The sequence below is a fragment of the Callithrix jacchus genome, chromosome 4 (assembly GCF_049354715.1).
Source record: "Callithrix jacchus isolate 240 chromosome 4, calJac240_pri, whole genome shotgun sequence".
NCBI classification, from domain to species: domain Eukaryota; kingdom Metazoa; phylum Chordata; class Mammalia; order Primates; family Cebidae; genus Callithrix; species Callithrix jacchus.
In genome coordinates, this window is record NC_133505.1 from 37,091,108 (window position 1) to 37,104,088 (window position 12,981).

Genomic DNA, 12,981 nt, shown 5'->3' on the forward strand with positions numbered 1-12,981 from the left:
GTAGAATTTCCAGGGGTCTAACACACTCTCCAGTGGGGTGATCCACACAGGTGACCCACACTGACATTGAGCTCTGAGCTTCCTGTGCTTTTATTGGGTGCATGATCTTGTTAATCTTGCAGGCTTTGGGGAGGTGGACTGAGAAGGAAGATAGCCTGAGGAAGAGCACTTGTCTGCAGCATTCAATAGCAAATGTGGTTCTCCTAAGAAATGCTAACTAAGGACCCTGAGACTTTACCACCCATTATCTATCCAGGTGCTTTGGCAAAAGAGGTGCAGTCAATAAGGTGCCGTAGGGTCTGCCCAAACACATATGCATCAAGGGGCTTTTATCTCCAGAGTGTTGTGGACACAGAGCAACTAGAATTGCTCCTTATTTTGAGAACATAGGCAGAGCCTGTGGTGTTCCGGTGATCTCTACCCTGCAAGACCTTCAGGCTTCACAAGCATCCATCTGCAAAGACCCTCCTGAGTCTAGTGAGTAAAGGTTGTATTTCTTCCCAGAGTCTTTTGCATAAGCCCTCTTTATGAGACCCTCATGCAAACTCTATGTTGGGAAGAGATGTGGGACCAAAGCAGTTTTTCCTTCTCTGCAACCACACACACAGCAGTGTTCTGCAGTCATAGGGCGCTCTCAGGTGGTCTTTATTATAGGCCTCCTGTTATGGCTTGAGCTCTGCTTTTATTTTACTGCACCACAGTTTGGATTTGATCTGTGGACCACAGGACTGCCCTTGGCCATCTCTTTCTGTAAGAAAGGACACTGGCCAGGCACGGTGGCTCATGCCTATAATCCCAGCACTTTGGGAGGCCAAGGCAGGTGGATCATGAGGTCAAGAGATCAAGACCATCCTGGTCAACATGGTGAAACCCCATCTCTACTAAAAATGCAAATATTACCTGAGCATGGTGACACATGCCTGTAGTCCCAGCTACTCAGGAGGCTGAGGCAGGAGAATTGCTTGAATCCAGGAGGTGGAGGTTGCGGTAAGCCGAGATCGCGCCATTGCACTCCAGCCTGGGTAACAAGAGTGAAACTCCATCTTAAAAAAAAAAAAAGAAAAAGAAAGGACCCTGAGTGATCAACATCCAGTGTTTCACACCTGGAAAATGAGGTGGAAAAGGAGAAAGGGCCCCATGTGAACAGCACCCCACCTGGAAAAATGACATAAAACAAGGGAATTCAGCCCATGACATGAGAGGTTGTTGGGTTCACATATTATTGAGTGATCAGGGAGGAGTTTAGATGAGTTCACCTCTACAAACAGGTATTGAGTGCCAGGTATGGTGTCATCAATGACAGAAGGAAATCAAAGATATATGTTTTATATCTTTGTGACCAACATGTCTGCTCCTGCTTCAGAACGATGCCAATCCCCGACTTTCCAGGATTCCCACTAATTTTGTCTACTGCCCATGTGGGAAGTGAGCTGAGGCTTGTCAAGAGGATTTTAGCTTATATGGTCCAAAAAATAGAAAGATTTCTTTAGAAAACACCAATTCCCTAATTAAATTGACTAGTTAATCCATACAAGAGAAATAAACCACTAAAAAATAAACTGAGTGAAAGAAAACAAATAATTACTAGAAGTAAGTTTGTGGGCATCTGCATGGAAACAAGCCTGAAGAAATAGTGAGAGCGGATTTGCCTGACAGTATGACACTCGACTGCTTCTTCCAAATATTCAAAATAATTATTTTGGAATAAGACTAACTAGCAGAGATATCTTACAAGACAGTTCATACTGGACATGTATTCAAAAGGGTGTCTCTCTGAACTGACCCACTAATTTATTTATAAATCAAACCCCCTAACCTTCCTCCTCCCTGGCCCACTTTTTTTTAAATAAAGTAATATGATTTCAGCTGGGCACAGTGGCTCATGACTTGTAATCCCAGCACTTGGGAAGCCAAGGGGGGTGTCGATCACTTGAGGTCAGGAGTTCGACCAGCCTGGACAACATGTGAAACCCTGTCTCTACCAAAAATACACAAGTTGGCCTGGTGTGGTGGTGCACACCTGTTATCCCAGCTAGTCAGGAGGCTGAGGCACGAGAATCACTTGAGCCCAGGAGGTGGAGGGTGCAGTGAGCCTAGATTGCACCACTGCACTCTAGCCTGGGAGACAGAGTGAGACCCTGCCACAAAAAAAAGAAGAAAAAAAAAAGTAATACAATTTGGATTTGGGTATTAAAAAAAAAAATTCCTCTGAAGACCCAAAGTTTCTGAGAAATACTTACCGAAACAGGACGCATCACACTTGTGCAGTATAAAGCTTTCAAGAGCTTGCCCTTGATTTTAGCTCTTTTAGGTTAAACATTCCCATGACTTTTCTATTCAGCTAACAAGTGAACTTATTCCCTTACTCGATACAATTCCTACCTACACATTGGGACAAAGCCTCAAAGCCCAAAGGAGAGAGCCAATTGGCCCTAAAAATGCCTTGTGCACTCTGATGCCAAGGTGCCAAGAGTATGAAGCGACAGACCAGCCATAAGAGATAGCCGCCTAGACTTTTGTCTTTGAAGGCTGCCAAAATCGGGTCCCTTCTCTCGGGAGTATCTCCCTCCTCCCAAACTTCACTTGAGACTCTCATCATTACAACTGTCAGCTGCAAAATGTTTGCAGTTGCTCTCCACTTGTGCATTAGCATAAAGCAGCTTGCTTTATTGGGTTAATTCAAAAGAGTTATCAAGGACTTACTGTGCGGCTGTAGGCACTAGAAGGACAGTAAAGAACAAATGATAAAAATCTGTCTTCCTGAAACTTACATTCTGGTAGAGGAGACTTTCAAGAAACAAGCTAAAGAAACAAAATATGCAGTACACTAAACAATACATGCTCAAGAGAAGAGAAAATGAAGCAGGCAAGGGGAATACACACTGTGGTGGGCTGGGTAGGAAAGGTTAGAATTTTAAGATTAAGTGGTCACACATAATCAGGCAGAGAGTATGTGCCTAAAGGGGTAGCCAGGGCAAAATCAGATGGAGTAAGAGAAAGGTGGTTAGCATATTTTAATAAGCCCTGAAGTGGAGAGGAAACCCTACAGGAAGGGGGACAAAGATTGAATATAGACCCCTGAAGACAAACGCAGATTTCACATTTTGCCAAGACCTGTCCTTTGAGTTGAGGATAGCACAACAGATGTTCTCCCTTCGTAGCCAAAGAACCAGGCTCTGCTGCTAAAACTCTCAGGCAGTTCATCGGACCGAGGGAACACACACACACACACACACACACACACACACACACCCCACCCCACCCCACCCCCCCACCCCCGCTTAATGCCGAGAGGAAGCGGTACTAATCCAGAGTGGAGGACTGGCCTGGGAAACCCGGCAGAGAGAGGAGTTGTCCTAAAGAACACACCAGAAGCCCCTCCAACCCCAGACACTGATAAAACCCAGCCTCCTCCCAAGCCAATCTGTAAACCCAGGACGCACCATCGAGCGCACAGACACATCCCCGGGGTGCAGGGAGGAGAGGGGCCGGAGCTTAACCGTTAGGGCCCGAACCCCAGGACTCCAGAGGCAGGGTGGGTGCAGCGCGCGAGAAACGCCGTTTTTCGCTCCAGGCGCCGGCGGGCGGTGGCGAGAGCAGGTTCCGGGGGCCGGAGGGTGGGCTGCGGGCGGGAATGGCTCGCGGGCATCCCGGTCGCCAGCCCAGTGCATGCAACAGGGGGCTGAGCGCGAGCGGGTACCTCGAGGTACTGGAGCGGGACCGGGGAGCAGGAACAGGAACAAAGTTCCGGAGACCAGTGGGCCTCGGGCCGACCCGCGCGCCCCCGGCCCAAACGTTCAGCTCCCGCTCCCTAGACCCGCGCGGACCCTGCCCCTCCGAAGGTAGCCGGTTCCAGCGGCGAACCCGCAAAGTCCGCGCAGCCACCCGCTCGGCCCTTTCCCGCCAGGTGCGTGGGTCCAGGAGAGAAAGAAAGCGCGGCGGTGGCGGTGGCGGTGGCGGTGGCGACGCGCAGTCCCACTCACCATGATCCGCAGCGGCTGTGGCGCGGCAACCCAGGCGGGCGGCGATGCACTGTCCAGGGTAGCCAGGTCCCTCTGCCCGGCGCTGTCTCGGCGCCCGCGCCTCCCCGCCCCCTCGGGCTCGCGCCGCCGCCGTGCAGCGCACGGATCCTCGGGGCCGTTTCGTCCCCGCCCCCTCGCCCACAGAGGCCTCGCGGGCCGCCCCGCCTGGAGGGCGCGCGGCGGGAGGGGCTCAGGGCTAGCGAGGCGGCGCCCTCTTTCCCTGCGGCGCCGCGCGCCCCCTCCTAGGCGATCCGCCTCGCTCTCGCGGCTGCGGCGCTCCCTGGCGGCCGGGAGGTGATTTGCAGGCCCAGCCGGCGTCGGTTGCGCGTGGCGGCTCAACGTTCGCGGAACCCCACGAGGACCCACCACCTGCCCGGATGGGCGGCTGCTGCCGCGGGAGGAGTAGCGTGCAGGGCAGGCACGCTGGTCCTGCTTCCAGTTGGGTTTCGTGGGTTTGAAGCACACGTTAGGAGGAAATGGCTCTGTTCGTGCAGTTTTGCGGGGTCTGGTTTTCTTAGGTTTAGGGGATGGAGTGGGTTTCTCTGGGGGTGCGGTGGGGAGCGGATCAGTTTGGATACCGGCCCATGGCAGGAGGCACCGTCCCCCTCCCGGTCCGACCCGGGGCTTCCAGCTGACGCCACCGACGGTGAGCGCACTGTGAACAGAACGGTACACTTCTAGTTACTTTATTTTTGTGTGGGGCCCAAGTGAAAGACGTGGGAAGAATTGGACTTCCCTGAGTATTACATGAACTTTCCTCCATTTCACCCTTAAACTTGGGAAGTTGGTGGCTCCCTTCTGTATCCACAGCATTTCGGGAGACTGAGGCGGGCTGATCACTTGAGGTCAGGAGTTCGGGAGCAGCCTGGGCAACATGGCAAAACCCTATCTCTTAAATCAAAAATACAAAATATTAGCCGTATGTGGTGGTGCGCGTGCCTGTGATCCCAGCCACTCGGGAGGCTGAGGTGGGAGGAGCGCCTGAGCCCGGGAGGTCGAGGCTGCTGTGAGCTGAGATCGTGCTACTGCACTCCAGCCTGGGCGACAGAATAAGACCCTGTCTAAAAAAAAAGAAAAAAAGAGGTGATTATTGGGGTTGAGAACAGCATGTGTGGATGTGCACGGAGGTACCTGCCCCATGCACTTTGCATCCCACACCTTGGGTGGTGTGGGCGCCCTTGCAGAGTTTTGTGCGGTAGCAGAGTGACATAGGTACCAGGGCTCAATCTTAACTGTGATACAATCACCTAATATATAGTTTCCTAATGGAGAGTTTTTAAATGTTATATAGAAGTTCCCATAGCTGAAGTGGTCAGCGTTATGCACGTTTGTTTATAAAAGGTAGATGACTTTATGACCATGAACAGGTAGATTAACCTGGTCTGATAAAGCCTCGGGAGACAGCTCTGCCACATACTGGGTGTGTGGTATTGGGTTGATTACCTAAACTCTCTGTGCTCCAGTGTCCTGATCTAAAAATTCAGAATAAAATAGCGCTTACATGACATGTGGCTGTTAGGGTTAAATTAATATCGCTAAAATGCTAGAAAAATATCTTGATACCGAAGTACTAGTTATTGATTTGTTATCAATTTTGAGAATCAGAAAGTGATATTCTATTTAATGCTGGTATATTTTTATAAAAAGTGTGACCCAAATCAAAGATACAATTTGATTTCAGCTTCACTTACTTTGTTCACTCAGCAAAGCTTTCAATACCTACTATGTGCTAGGCATTTTGGGAAGAGCTAGGGTTACAGTGATGAAGAAACACAGTCCCTGTTAAGAGTTTTCAGAACCTATGATGATCTATGTTATGATATTTAGAGACTTGAAGGAAATTCACACAAATAGTCCTCAACTATTGTTTTTCCTTGGATAACAGTATTATGGAATGATTTTCTTCTTCTTCTTGCTCTTCTCTTTTTCTGGGGGGGTTCCACTCTGTCACAGAAGCTGGAGTGCAGTGGCTAGATCTTGGCTCACTGCAACCTCCGCCTCCTGGGTTCAAGAGATTCTCCTGCCTCAGCCTCCTGAGTACCTGGGATTGTAGGCGCCCATTACCAGGCCTGGCTAATTTTTGTATTTTTAGTAGAGATAGGGTTCGTCAGCCTGGTCGGTCTCAAACTTCTGACCTTGTGATCTGCCTGTCTCAGCCTCCCAAAGTGCTGGGATTGCAGGCATGAGTCACCGTACCCAACCTTTGGTTTTATTATTTTTTAAAGCTTGTTTTTATTGTCTATTTTACATGTGTTATACTTTGAAAGCTATATAAAAGTCACTTCCAAGTGTTTTGGATATTGAATGATAAAAACTCTGGACCTGAATTTCATTGTATCACTAATCCAATGCAGTAGAATGTGAATTCTTAATTTAGACAGTGATTTTTAGACATTATTGTGTATAAATAGCACCAGAGGGTTTAATACAATACAAGCATACCTGAGATCCATCAAGATGATCTCAGGTACAGACCAAGAATATGAATTTTTTTTTCAGTTTTGCTTTTAGATTAATATTTGCTATCAGTTTCACATCACAGGAATTCAAAAGGAGTATCTACTTCATTCTAGAGGCATCTGTGACCCTGCATAAAGCATAATGGAGTCTCTGTGGGTCTCGAAGTGGTGAAACCTCCATTCCCCAGGAATATGGATTTTGAACAAGCACCTCAAATGATGCTGGTACAGACAGGCAGTCCATGAACCATTATTTTGAGAAACTTAATTCCATTATCCATTCAGGGAAATCTTTAGTCTCTTTAACAACATAAAAGGAAGAAAACAATTTTTAGGTGACAACGGACCTTCAAGAACCCTGCTGCTGTTGCTTGCAAGAATTGTATCATTGATGTCATCTAGACCTTGCAAAGCACACCAGTTAAACATGGGGAAGGAATTCTTTTTTTTTTTTGAGATGGAGTCCCACTCTGTCACCAGGCTGGAGTGCAGTGGCCTGATCTCGGCTCACTGCAACCTCCACCTCCCAGGTTCAAGCAATTTTCCTGCCTCAGCCTCTTGAGTAGCTAGGACTACAGGTGTGTGCCACCACACCCAGCTAATTTTTGTATTTTTAGTAGGGACAGGGTTTCACCATGTTGGCCAGGATGGTCTCAATCTCTTGACCTCGTGATCCACCCACCTTGGCCTCTCAAAGTGCTGGGATTACAGACATGAGCCTCCATGCCCGGCTGGGAAGGAATTCTTAAACTTTGAATTATCCCTGTACTTCCACATTACCATTTAGCCTAATAATCATTATTTTACCTCTATTCTGTAAAAACACATGTAAATCCATGAGGCCAGAAGGAGATCTAAAAAGTCATCTATATCTTATCTTTTTCTTGAAATATTATTTTATGGCTTTCCCTATCACTACAACAAAGGAACAAATGAGACAGCAAATGCCAGAGGGTCTTTTCCCCACCAATATTTTATTAGATAGAAAAAGGAAGTGGTGTCCGGGCTTAGTGGCTCATGCCTGTAATCACAACATTTTGGGAGGCCAATGTGGGCGGATGACGAGGTGAGGAGTTCGAGACCAGCCTCATGGTGAAACACCATCTCTACTGAAAATACAAAAATTAGCCTAGCTGGGCATGGTGGCAAGCACCTGTAATCCCAGCTATCAGGAGACTGAGGCAGGAGAATCGTTTGAACTTGGGAGGTGGAGGTTGCAGTGAGCTGAGAATGCACCATTGCACTCCAGCCTAGGAGACAGGGTGAGATTCCATCTCAAGAAAGAAAAGAAAGAAAAAAAGAAGAGGTTCTACCTGTATAAACACAGGACTGGAAAGGTACCTTAACCAAACATAACTGTGAAAGGGTCTTCACTGGATATAACATGAATTCCCACTTATTGATCAGTGAAAAAGTTAACATGCCATCACTTACATGATTTTATAGTATTTAATGTCATCGTTCCCTTGTATGGATTACCCAAAAGCTTGAATCTGCTTATGTTTCTTTAGCTGTACTCAAGCCCATATTGAGCGTGTGTCCAATAACAGACTAATTGTGTTTGGTACTTACATGGAGGTGGTGCTATATAAAGTGATCATTAGCATAATCTAAGAATCTGAAACCAAAAAATAGACATCAAACTGATTCTCTTTCTCTCCCTCTGTCACATATCTTAGATTTTGTAGGTGAAGAAAGTGTGTCTCAGAGGAGTTAGAGAAGACCAGTTAATAGATGACAATGCTATGGCCTGGAACTCCCATTTGGATCCTGGGTCTCCTATCTCACTCAGCCTGGGTGAGTTTTCTGTGTCTCTACTGCCTCTCCAGTGCTAGTCTGCCAGCCCTCATCACAATTGTGAAGTAGGTAAGCTTTGTTTTGGGGAGTTTAATCTCCTTTTAGTGTGGTTCTCTTCTGAAGCATCCCTTTTGATATGCCTAGCATCTTTCTGTTTTATCTTGAGAAAAATTCTCACTTATAATGTATTGTGACTTTAAATCAATCTATTACATTTCTTAAAGTATTTGTACTTTTAGGGCAGTTGTAGAAACAGACTCTGGAAATCACATCCTTTCCTTGGCCATGTGCTCTGCTTTGTGTAAAGAAAGCTCTGCACCTGTGTGAGTTTAGAAATGAAAAATAATAAGATAAAGAGTAAAGAGCAAGCCCAAATGAAGGCACGTTGACTCTGGAAATCACATCCTCTTTTGCTAGAATGAGAGTAATGTAAATAAGAGACTAGACTAGCAACTCAGAATGAATCATTTTGAAGTCTATGATTTTCTAGCCTGTAGTTAAAACATGGTCAGAAATAGCTGAGGTGTAGCAAATGATTTTTACAACATTATGTAAAGTTGGGTTTTTTTTTGAGATGAGATCTATTTTTTTTTTTTTTTTTTTGAGCCTGAGTCTTGCTGTGTCACCCAGGCTAGAGTGCAGTGGCACAGTCTCAGCTCACTACAACCTCCCCCCTCCTGGGTTCAAGTGATTCTCCTGCTTCAGCCTCCCAAATAGCTGGGATTACAGGTGCATGCCACCATGCCCAGCTAAGTTTTGTATCTTAGTAGAGATGGGGTTTCCCCGTGTTAGCCAAACTAGTCTCAAACTCCTGACCTCAAGGGATCCACCATTTTTGACCTCGCAAAGTGCTGGGATTACAGGCGAGAGCCACCATGCCTGGCCAAGATGGGATTCCCTTATGTCGACCAGGTCGGGGGGCCCTAGTTTATTCGGCATGCAGTCACGTGGTCCTCAAAGTTACTCAGAAAATCTGAAAGGAAAAGAGACCTCAGAGAAGCATCAGGGGTGACCTCACCTGCAGCAAATCATTTCCAGTGTCTCTGCAGGGCTGAGGCTCTGAGCGGGTGCAGGACAGGGTCCCACACATTGCACATGGCCTCCCCACACTCACACTGCCTGGTGAGCATTTTCAGGAGGACCAACAGCCCCTTCAGGTCCCATCTGCCCATGTTAATCATGCTGAAGGGTTCCCAGGAGGATCCTGAAGTCCTGGGTACCAGACTGTGCTGAAGTCACAGTGGTGGGGGTGTGGTCCCCAAAGCACCTGGGGGGGCCACTTGTGCTGCTGGGTTCCTGGCTGTCTAGTGTGGCATTGGTCTTTCTGCTGTGAATGGTTTCCCCTTTTTGATAACAGCAGCACAAAGCAGTACCCCTCAGAGGCATGACAGAGGAATGAGCCTTCAGCCAGGCCCAGGTTGAAGGGGTGCTTTGAAATAGGCAGGTGTCCTGGGTGTGAGGAGAGGGTTGATGGCAAGACCCAGCAGCCCCAAGGGATGGAGGGGGTGATGGGAATGGGGACTTTCATAAGGCAGGTTCCAGCTTCCCAGGAACCCGGTGTTTCTGTGCCAGGCAGTGAATCTGTTGGTACAGACAACCATCAGCACCCATCAGGGAGCTTCCTCATGGGTCCCTAGGGAGCCTGAGGAAGGTCCAGGAGGCACCGCCCTCGTGCATGGCTGGGGCCCAGTGTGCACAGCCTTGAACATGCAGTGACCCTGCCCACTACTGATGCTGGCCAGGGATGGTACTGGAGTTCCACCATTCAGATAAGATTCTCCATCCCCAATAAAGAGCAGGACCAGGAAGCACGAAGCAGGCTGGGGAAAGGATGGTAGTGTTGTGGGGCCCTTGTCTCCCCAGTGTGCTGCTGGCCTTAAAATCCACTTTGGGGGCAAGGCTCCCCCAGGTGTGAATACTGACTCTCCCTCCACCCAATGCCAGTTTGCAACCCCAGGGAGAAGGTATCTGTGGGCCCCACTTGAGCTCCCTAAGAGCCCCTGTGAGTCCGTCCCTCTGCCAAGCAGCTGTGCCCCCTCTGGAAGTGGCACCACCAATACCATCACCTGAAGTGGAAAATTCTGGCTTACTCTTCAGCCTGTGACTATGACATCACCATTACTTTTGGCCTCACCCCCCACCCCCTTTGACCTTTACTAATAGGTTCTGGCCAACTAAGGATCATTATCTGATTTGAGGTTGTTGTGGAAACCAGCTGGGGCAGCTTTGAGCTATTGAGAAGCGGTGGGCCCGTGGGGCATTTAGACTATACTTCAAATCTGATTCCCAGTCCAGCACTCCCACCCCCAGCAGCTCCCATTTATCTGTCCACTTGCCAAGAAAGGGCCCAGGGCAGCGTGCGGGGCTCAGGGAGGGAGAGCAAGGCTCAGGTACATACTGGGATTCATAACTCATATTTACGCTGAATGTTAGGAGTTAAATTCAATGAAAGAGTCTTAGAAAACATATCCTAGTTTTCAAAGCAACATATATCCAAATGTTAAAATCTGTATGCATTGGCATACAGAATAACCATACTTTATTAAGAATTTTAGAAAGAAAGATAAATGGAGGGCCAGTGAAACCAGTTATTTAATTTATGCTCACATTTCATAAATTCACTGTGAGGTGTGAACTTTCTCAATGCACTGCCATGTATCAACAACTTTCAGAGTCAATCATGGGTAGCTGTATGGACCTCACCTAGCAGTAGAGGAAAGCAAAATCCAAGACACAGATTTTAGTAAGGTCTAGAAAGTGCCTGATCCAGCCGGGCACAGTAGTGGCTCAGACCTGTAATCCCAGAACTTTGGGAGGTCGAGGCTGGTGGATTGCTGAGCTCAGGAGGTTTAGACTATCCTGGCAACATGGCAAAACCCCGTCATGTTGCCACCATAGCTAGGTAAAATACAGAAATTAGCTGGCTGTGGTGGCACCCATCTGTAATCCCAGCTACTCAAGAGGCCAAGGTGGGAGGATGACTTCAGCCTGGGAGGCAGAGGTTGCAGTGAGCTGAGATGGCAGCACTGCACTCCAGCCTGGGTTACAGAGTGACACCCTGGAAAGAGAAGAAAGAAAAGGGAAGGGAAGGGAGGGGGAAGGGAGGGAAGAAGAGGGGAGGGGAGCAGAGGAGAGGATGTGTTTGGTGACGGTTCCCAACTCTGTGAATGTTCTAAAATGTACTAAAAAATCCTGAACTGTATGCTTTAGGTGTGTGAATTGCATGGTATGTGAATGACCTTGACACAGATGTGATTAAAAACAACAGAAATCAGCTAGAGGTGCATGGTGGCTGCCCTTAGACTTGGCCAGTGTGTTTGCTTGCCACAGTCTCCACCTCCCCGTTAATCCCTGACACTGCACCTTGGGGCCAGGTCCGTTTAGCACAGCACTTCCAGCTGTGTTCCTCACACCCCGCTGCCTCCCCTCACTGACTTTACACCTATCCTGCCCTAGAGGAAGTTAATTTAGTGACAGTCTATGTGAAGATAGTCAGTAGGTGCAAAAAGCCAATGAAAGGTGCCCTGGGTGTGTTTCTGGATGGAGACTGTGGGACATGGTCACTGCAAAGGTGAACTCTGACTTTGGCCTTTCCTGGAGCCAGGAAGTCATTTCCTGCTGCTGTGAGCTTTCGAGGGCTACCTCCATGAACCAGGCAAAGCCAAGAGCAAACCCGAGTATCAGGATGGCAGGAGACCCACAGTCAGGGCACCTCTAGCCCATCCACAGTGCTGCACCATCTGAGTCCCCACCACACACCAAGCACCGGATCAACCCAGGCCTCGCTGGGTCCGGGGAAAGTCTCCGAAGCTGGCCTGACTGCAACACTCCTCAATCACCAGGAACCACCCCTTTTAACAGAGGAAAGCAGGTCTTGGGCTTACAGCATCTCAAAGGCTACCGCACAACAATGGTTTAATGACATGCTGGGGTGGGTGTCACTGCCACTGTTGTATCAAACCAATGAGCTTTGGGCTGCCTTGGATTGATGACTTAGAGAGGGTCTGTTACACTTTCCGTAGTAAGAGCTCCCTTCTAAAGTAAGTTCTGTGTTTGTGATTGCATCATAACCCATCATGCAGATATGCAGACGTGTCTGAGTGTTTGTTTGTTCTTAATCTTTTCATTCTATTCTTCCCTATATTTTTGAAAGAACAAAAACATTTTGACCATTCAAACACTCTGATTAGAAAAGAACGGCGAAAGTACAAATGAAGACATAAAAATAATCAGCCAGCCTCCCTGTCAACATGGGGAAATAGAAAAAGTGAGACTAGAATAAGATATTGGAAAGCAGAACACTAAATTCATCCATGCCACGAGCACAGATAAGTCAACACTTGCAAGAATAGGGAGAGGGTCAAGAAATCAACCTGGGGAAACAGAGAAAGGTGCAACCTCTTTACAAGCAATTTTCTTGATTGTTGTTAAGAGTGCTGCTTATGTAATAATATTTTTATTTTAATGGAAAGATTGACAGAAAGGAAACCATTAGGTAACAGTGTGGGTAGTTTGTGGACATGGAATGAAAATCATAAAGGTAACCTGGGTGCGGAGGGTCACACCGGTAATGCCAGCACTTTGCGAGGCCAGGGCGGGTGGATCCCTTGAGCCCAGGAGTTCGAGACCAGCTGGGCAACATTGTGAGACCCCATCTCTACAAAAAAATACAAAAATTAGCCAGGTGTAGTGGTGTGCGCAGC

General features: G+C 47.9%; 2 protein-coding genes across 35 annotated transcripts in view; one reads left to right on the top strand and one right to left on the bottom strand.

Annotated features, from left to right (window-relative positions):
* LOC144582280 (uncharacterized) overlaps window positions 1-5,232 on the bottom strand; it is a 27,215-nt gene extending 21,983 nt beyond the window's left edge. Inside the window, exons 1-3 of the mRNA XM_078370531.1 lie at window positions 5,181-5,232; window positions 3,984-4,699; window positions 901-1,018 (exon numbers count right to left, since the gene is read on the bottom strand). Of these exons, the coding sequence (XP_078226657.1) occupies window positions 901-1,018; window positions 3,984-4,699; window positions 5,181-5,232 (886 nt within the window). The remainder of the gene's footprint in view (window positions 1-900; window positions 1,019-3,983; window positions 4,700-5,180) is intronic.
* LOC144576516 (serine/threonine-protein kinase MARK2-like) overlaps window positions 1-12,981 on the top strand; it is a 67,016-nt gene that overhangs the window by 29,018 nt on the left and 25,017 nt on the right. For 5 of the 34 annotated variants that reach the window (XR_013533935.1, XR_013533932.1, XR_013533933.1 and 2 more), the window contains exons 1-2: window positions 4,406-4,691; window positions 8,161-8,347. The exons of 2 other annotated variants lie outside the window; for them this stretch is intronic. Coding sequence is in view for 11 of the 32 variants with exons in the window: in XM_078368598.1 (XP_078224724.1) it covers window positions 8,216-8,343 (128 nt within the window). In the remaining 21 variants the exon portion in view is untranslated. Of the gene's footprint in view, window positions 3,536-3,560; window positions 3,908-4,405; window positions 4,692-8,160; window positions 8,348-12,981 lie in introns of those variants that run through there. 27 more of the 34 variants (XM_078368598.1, XM_078368599.1, XM_078368594.1 and 24 more) reach the window with 16 other exon arrangements.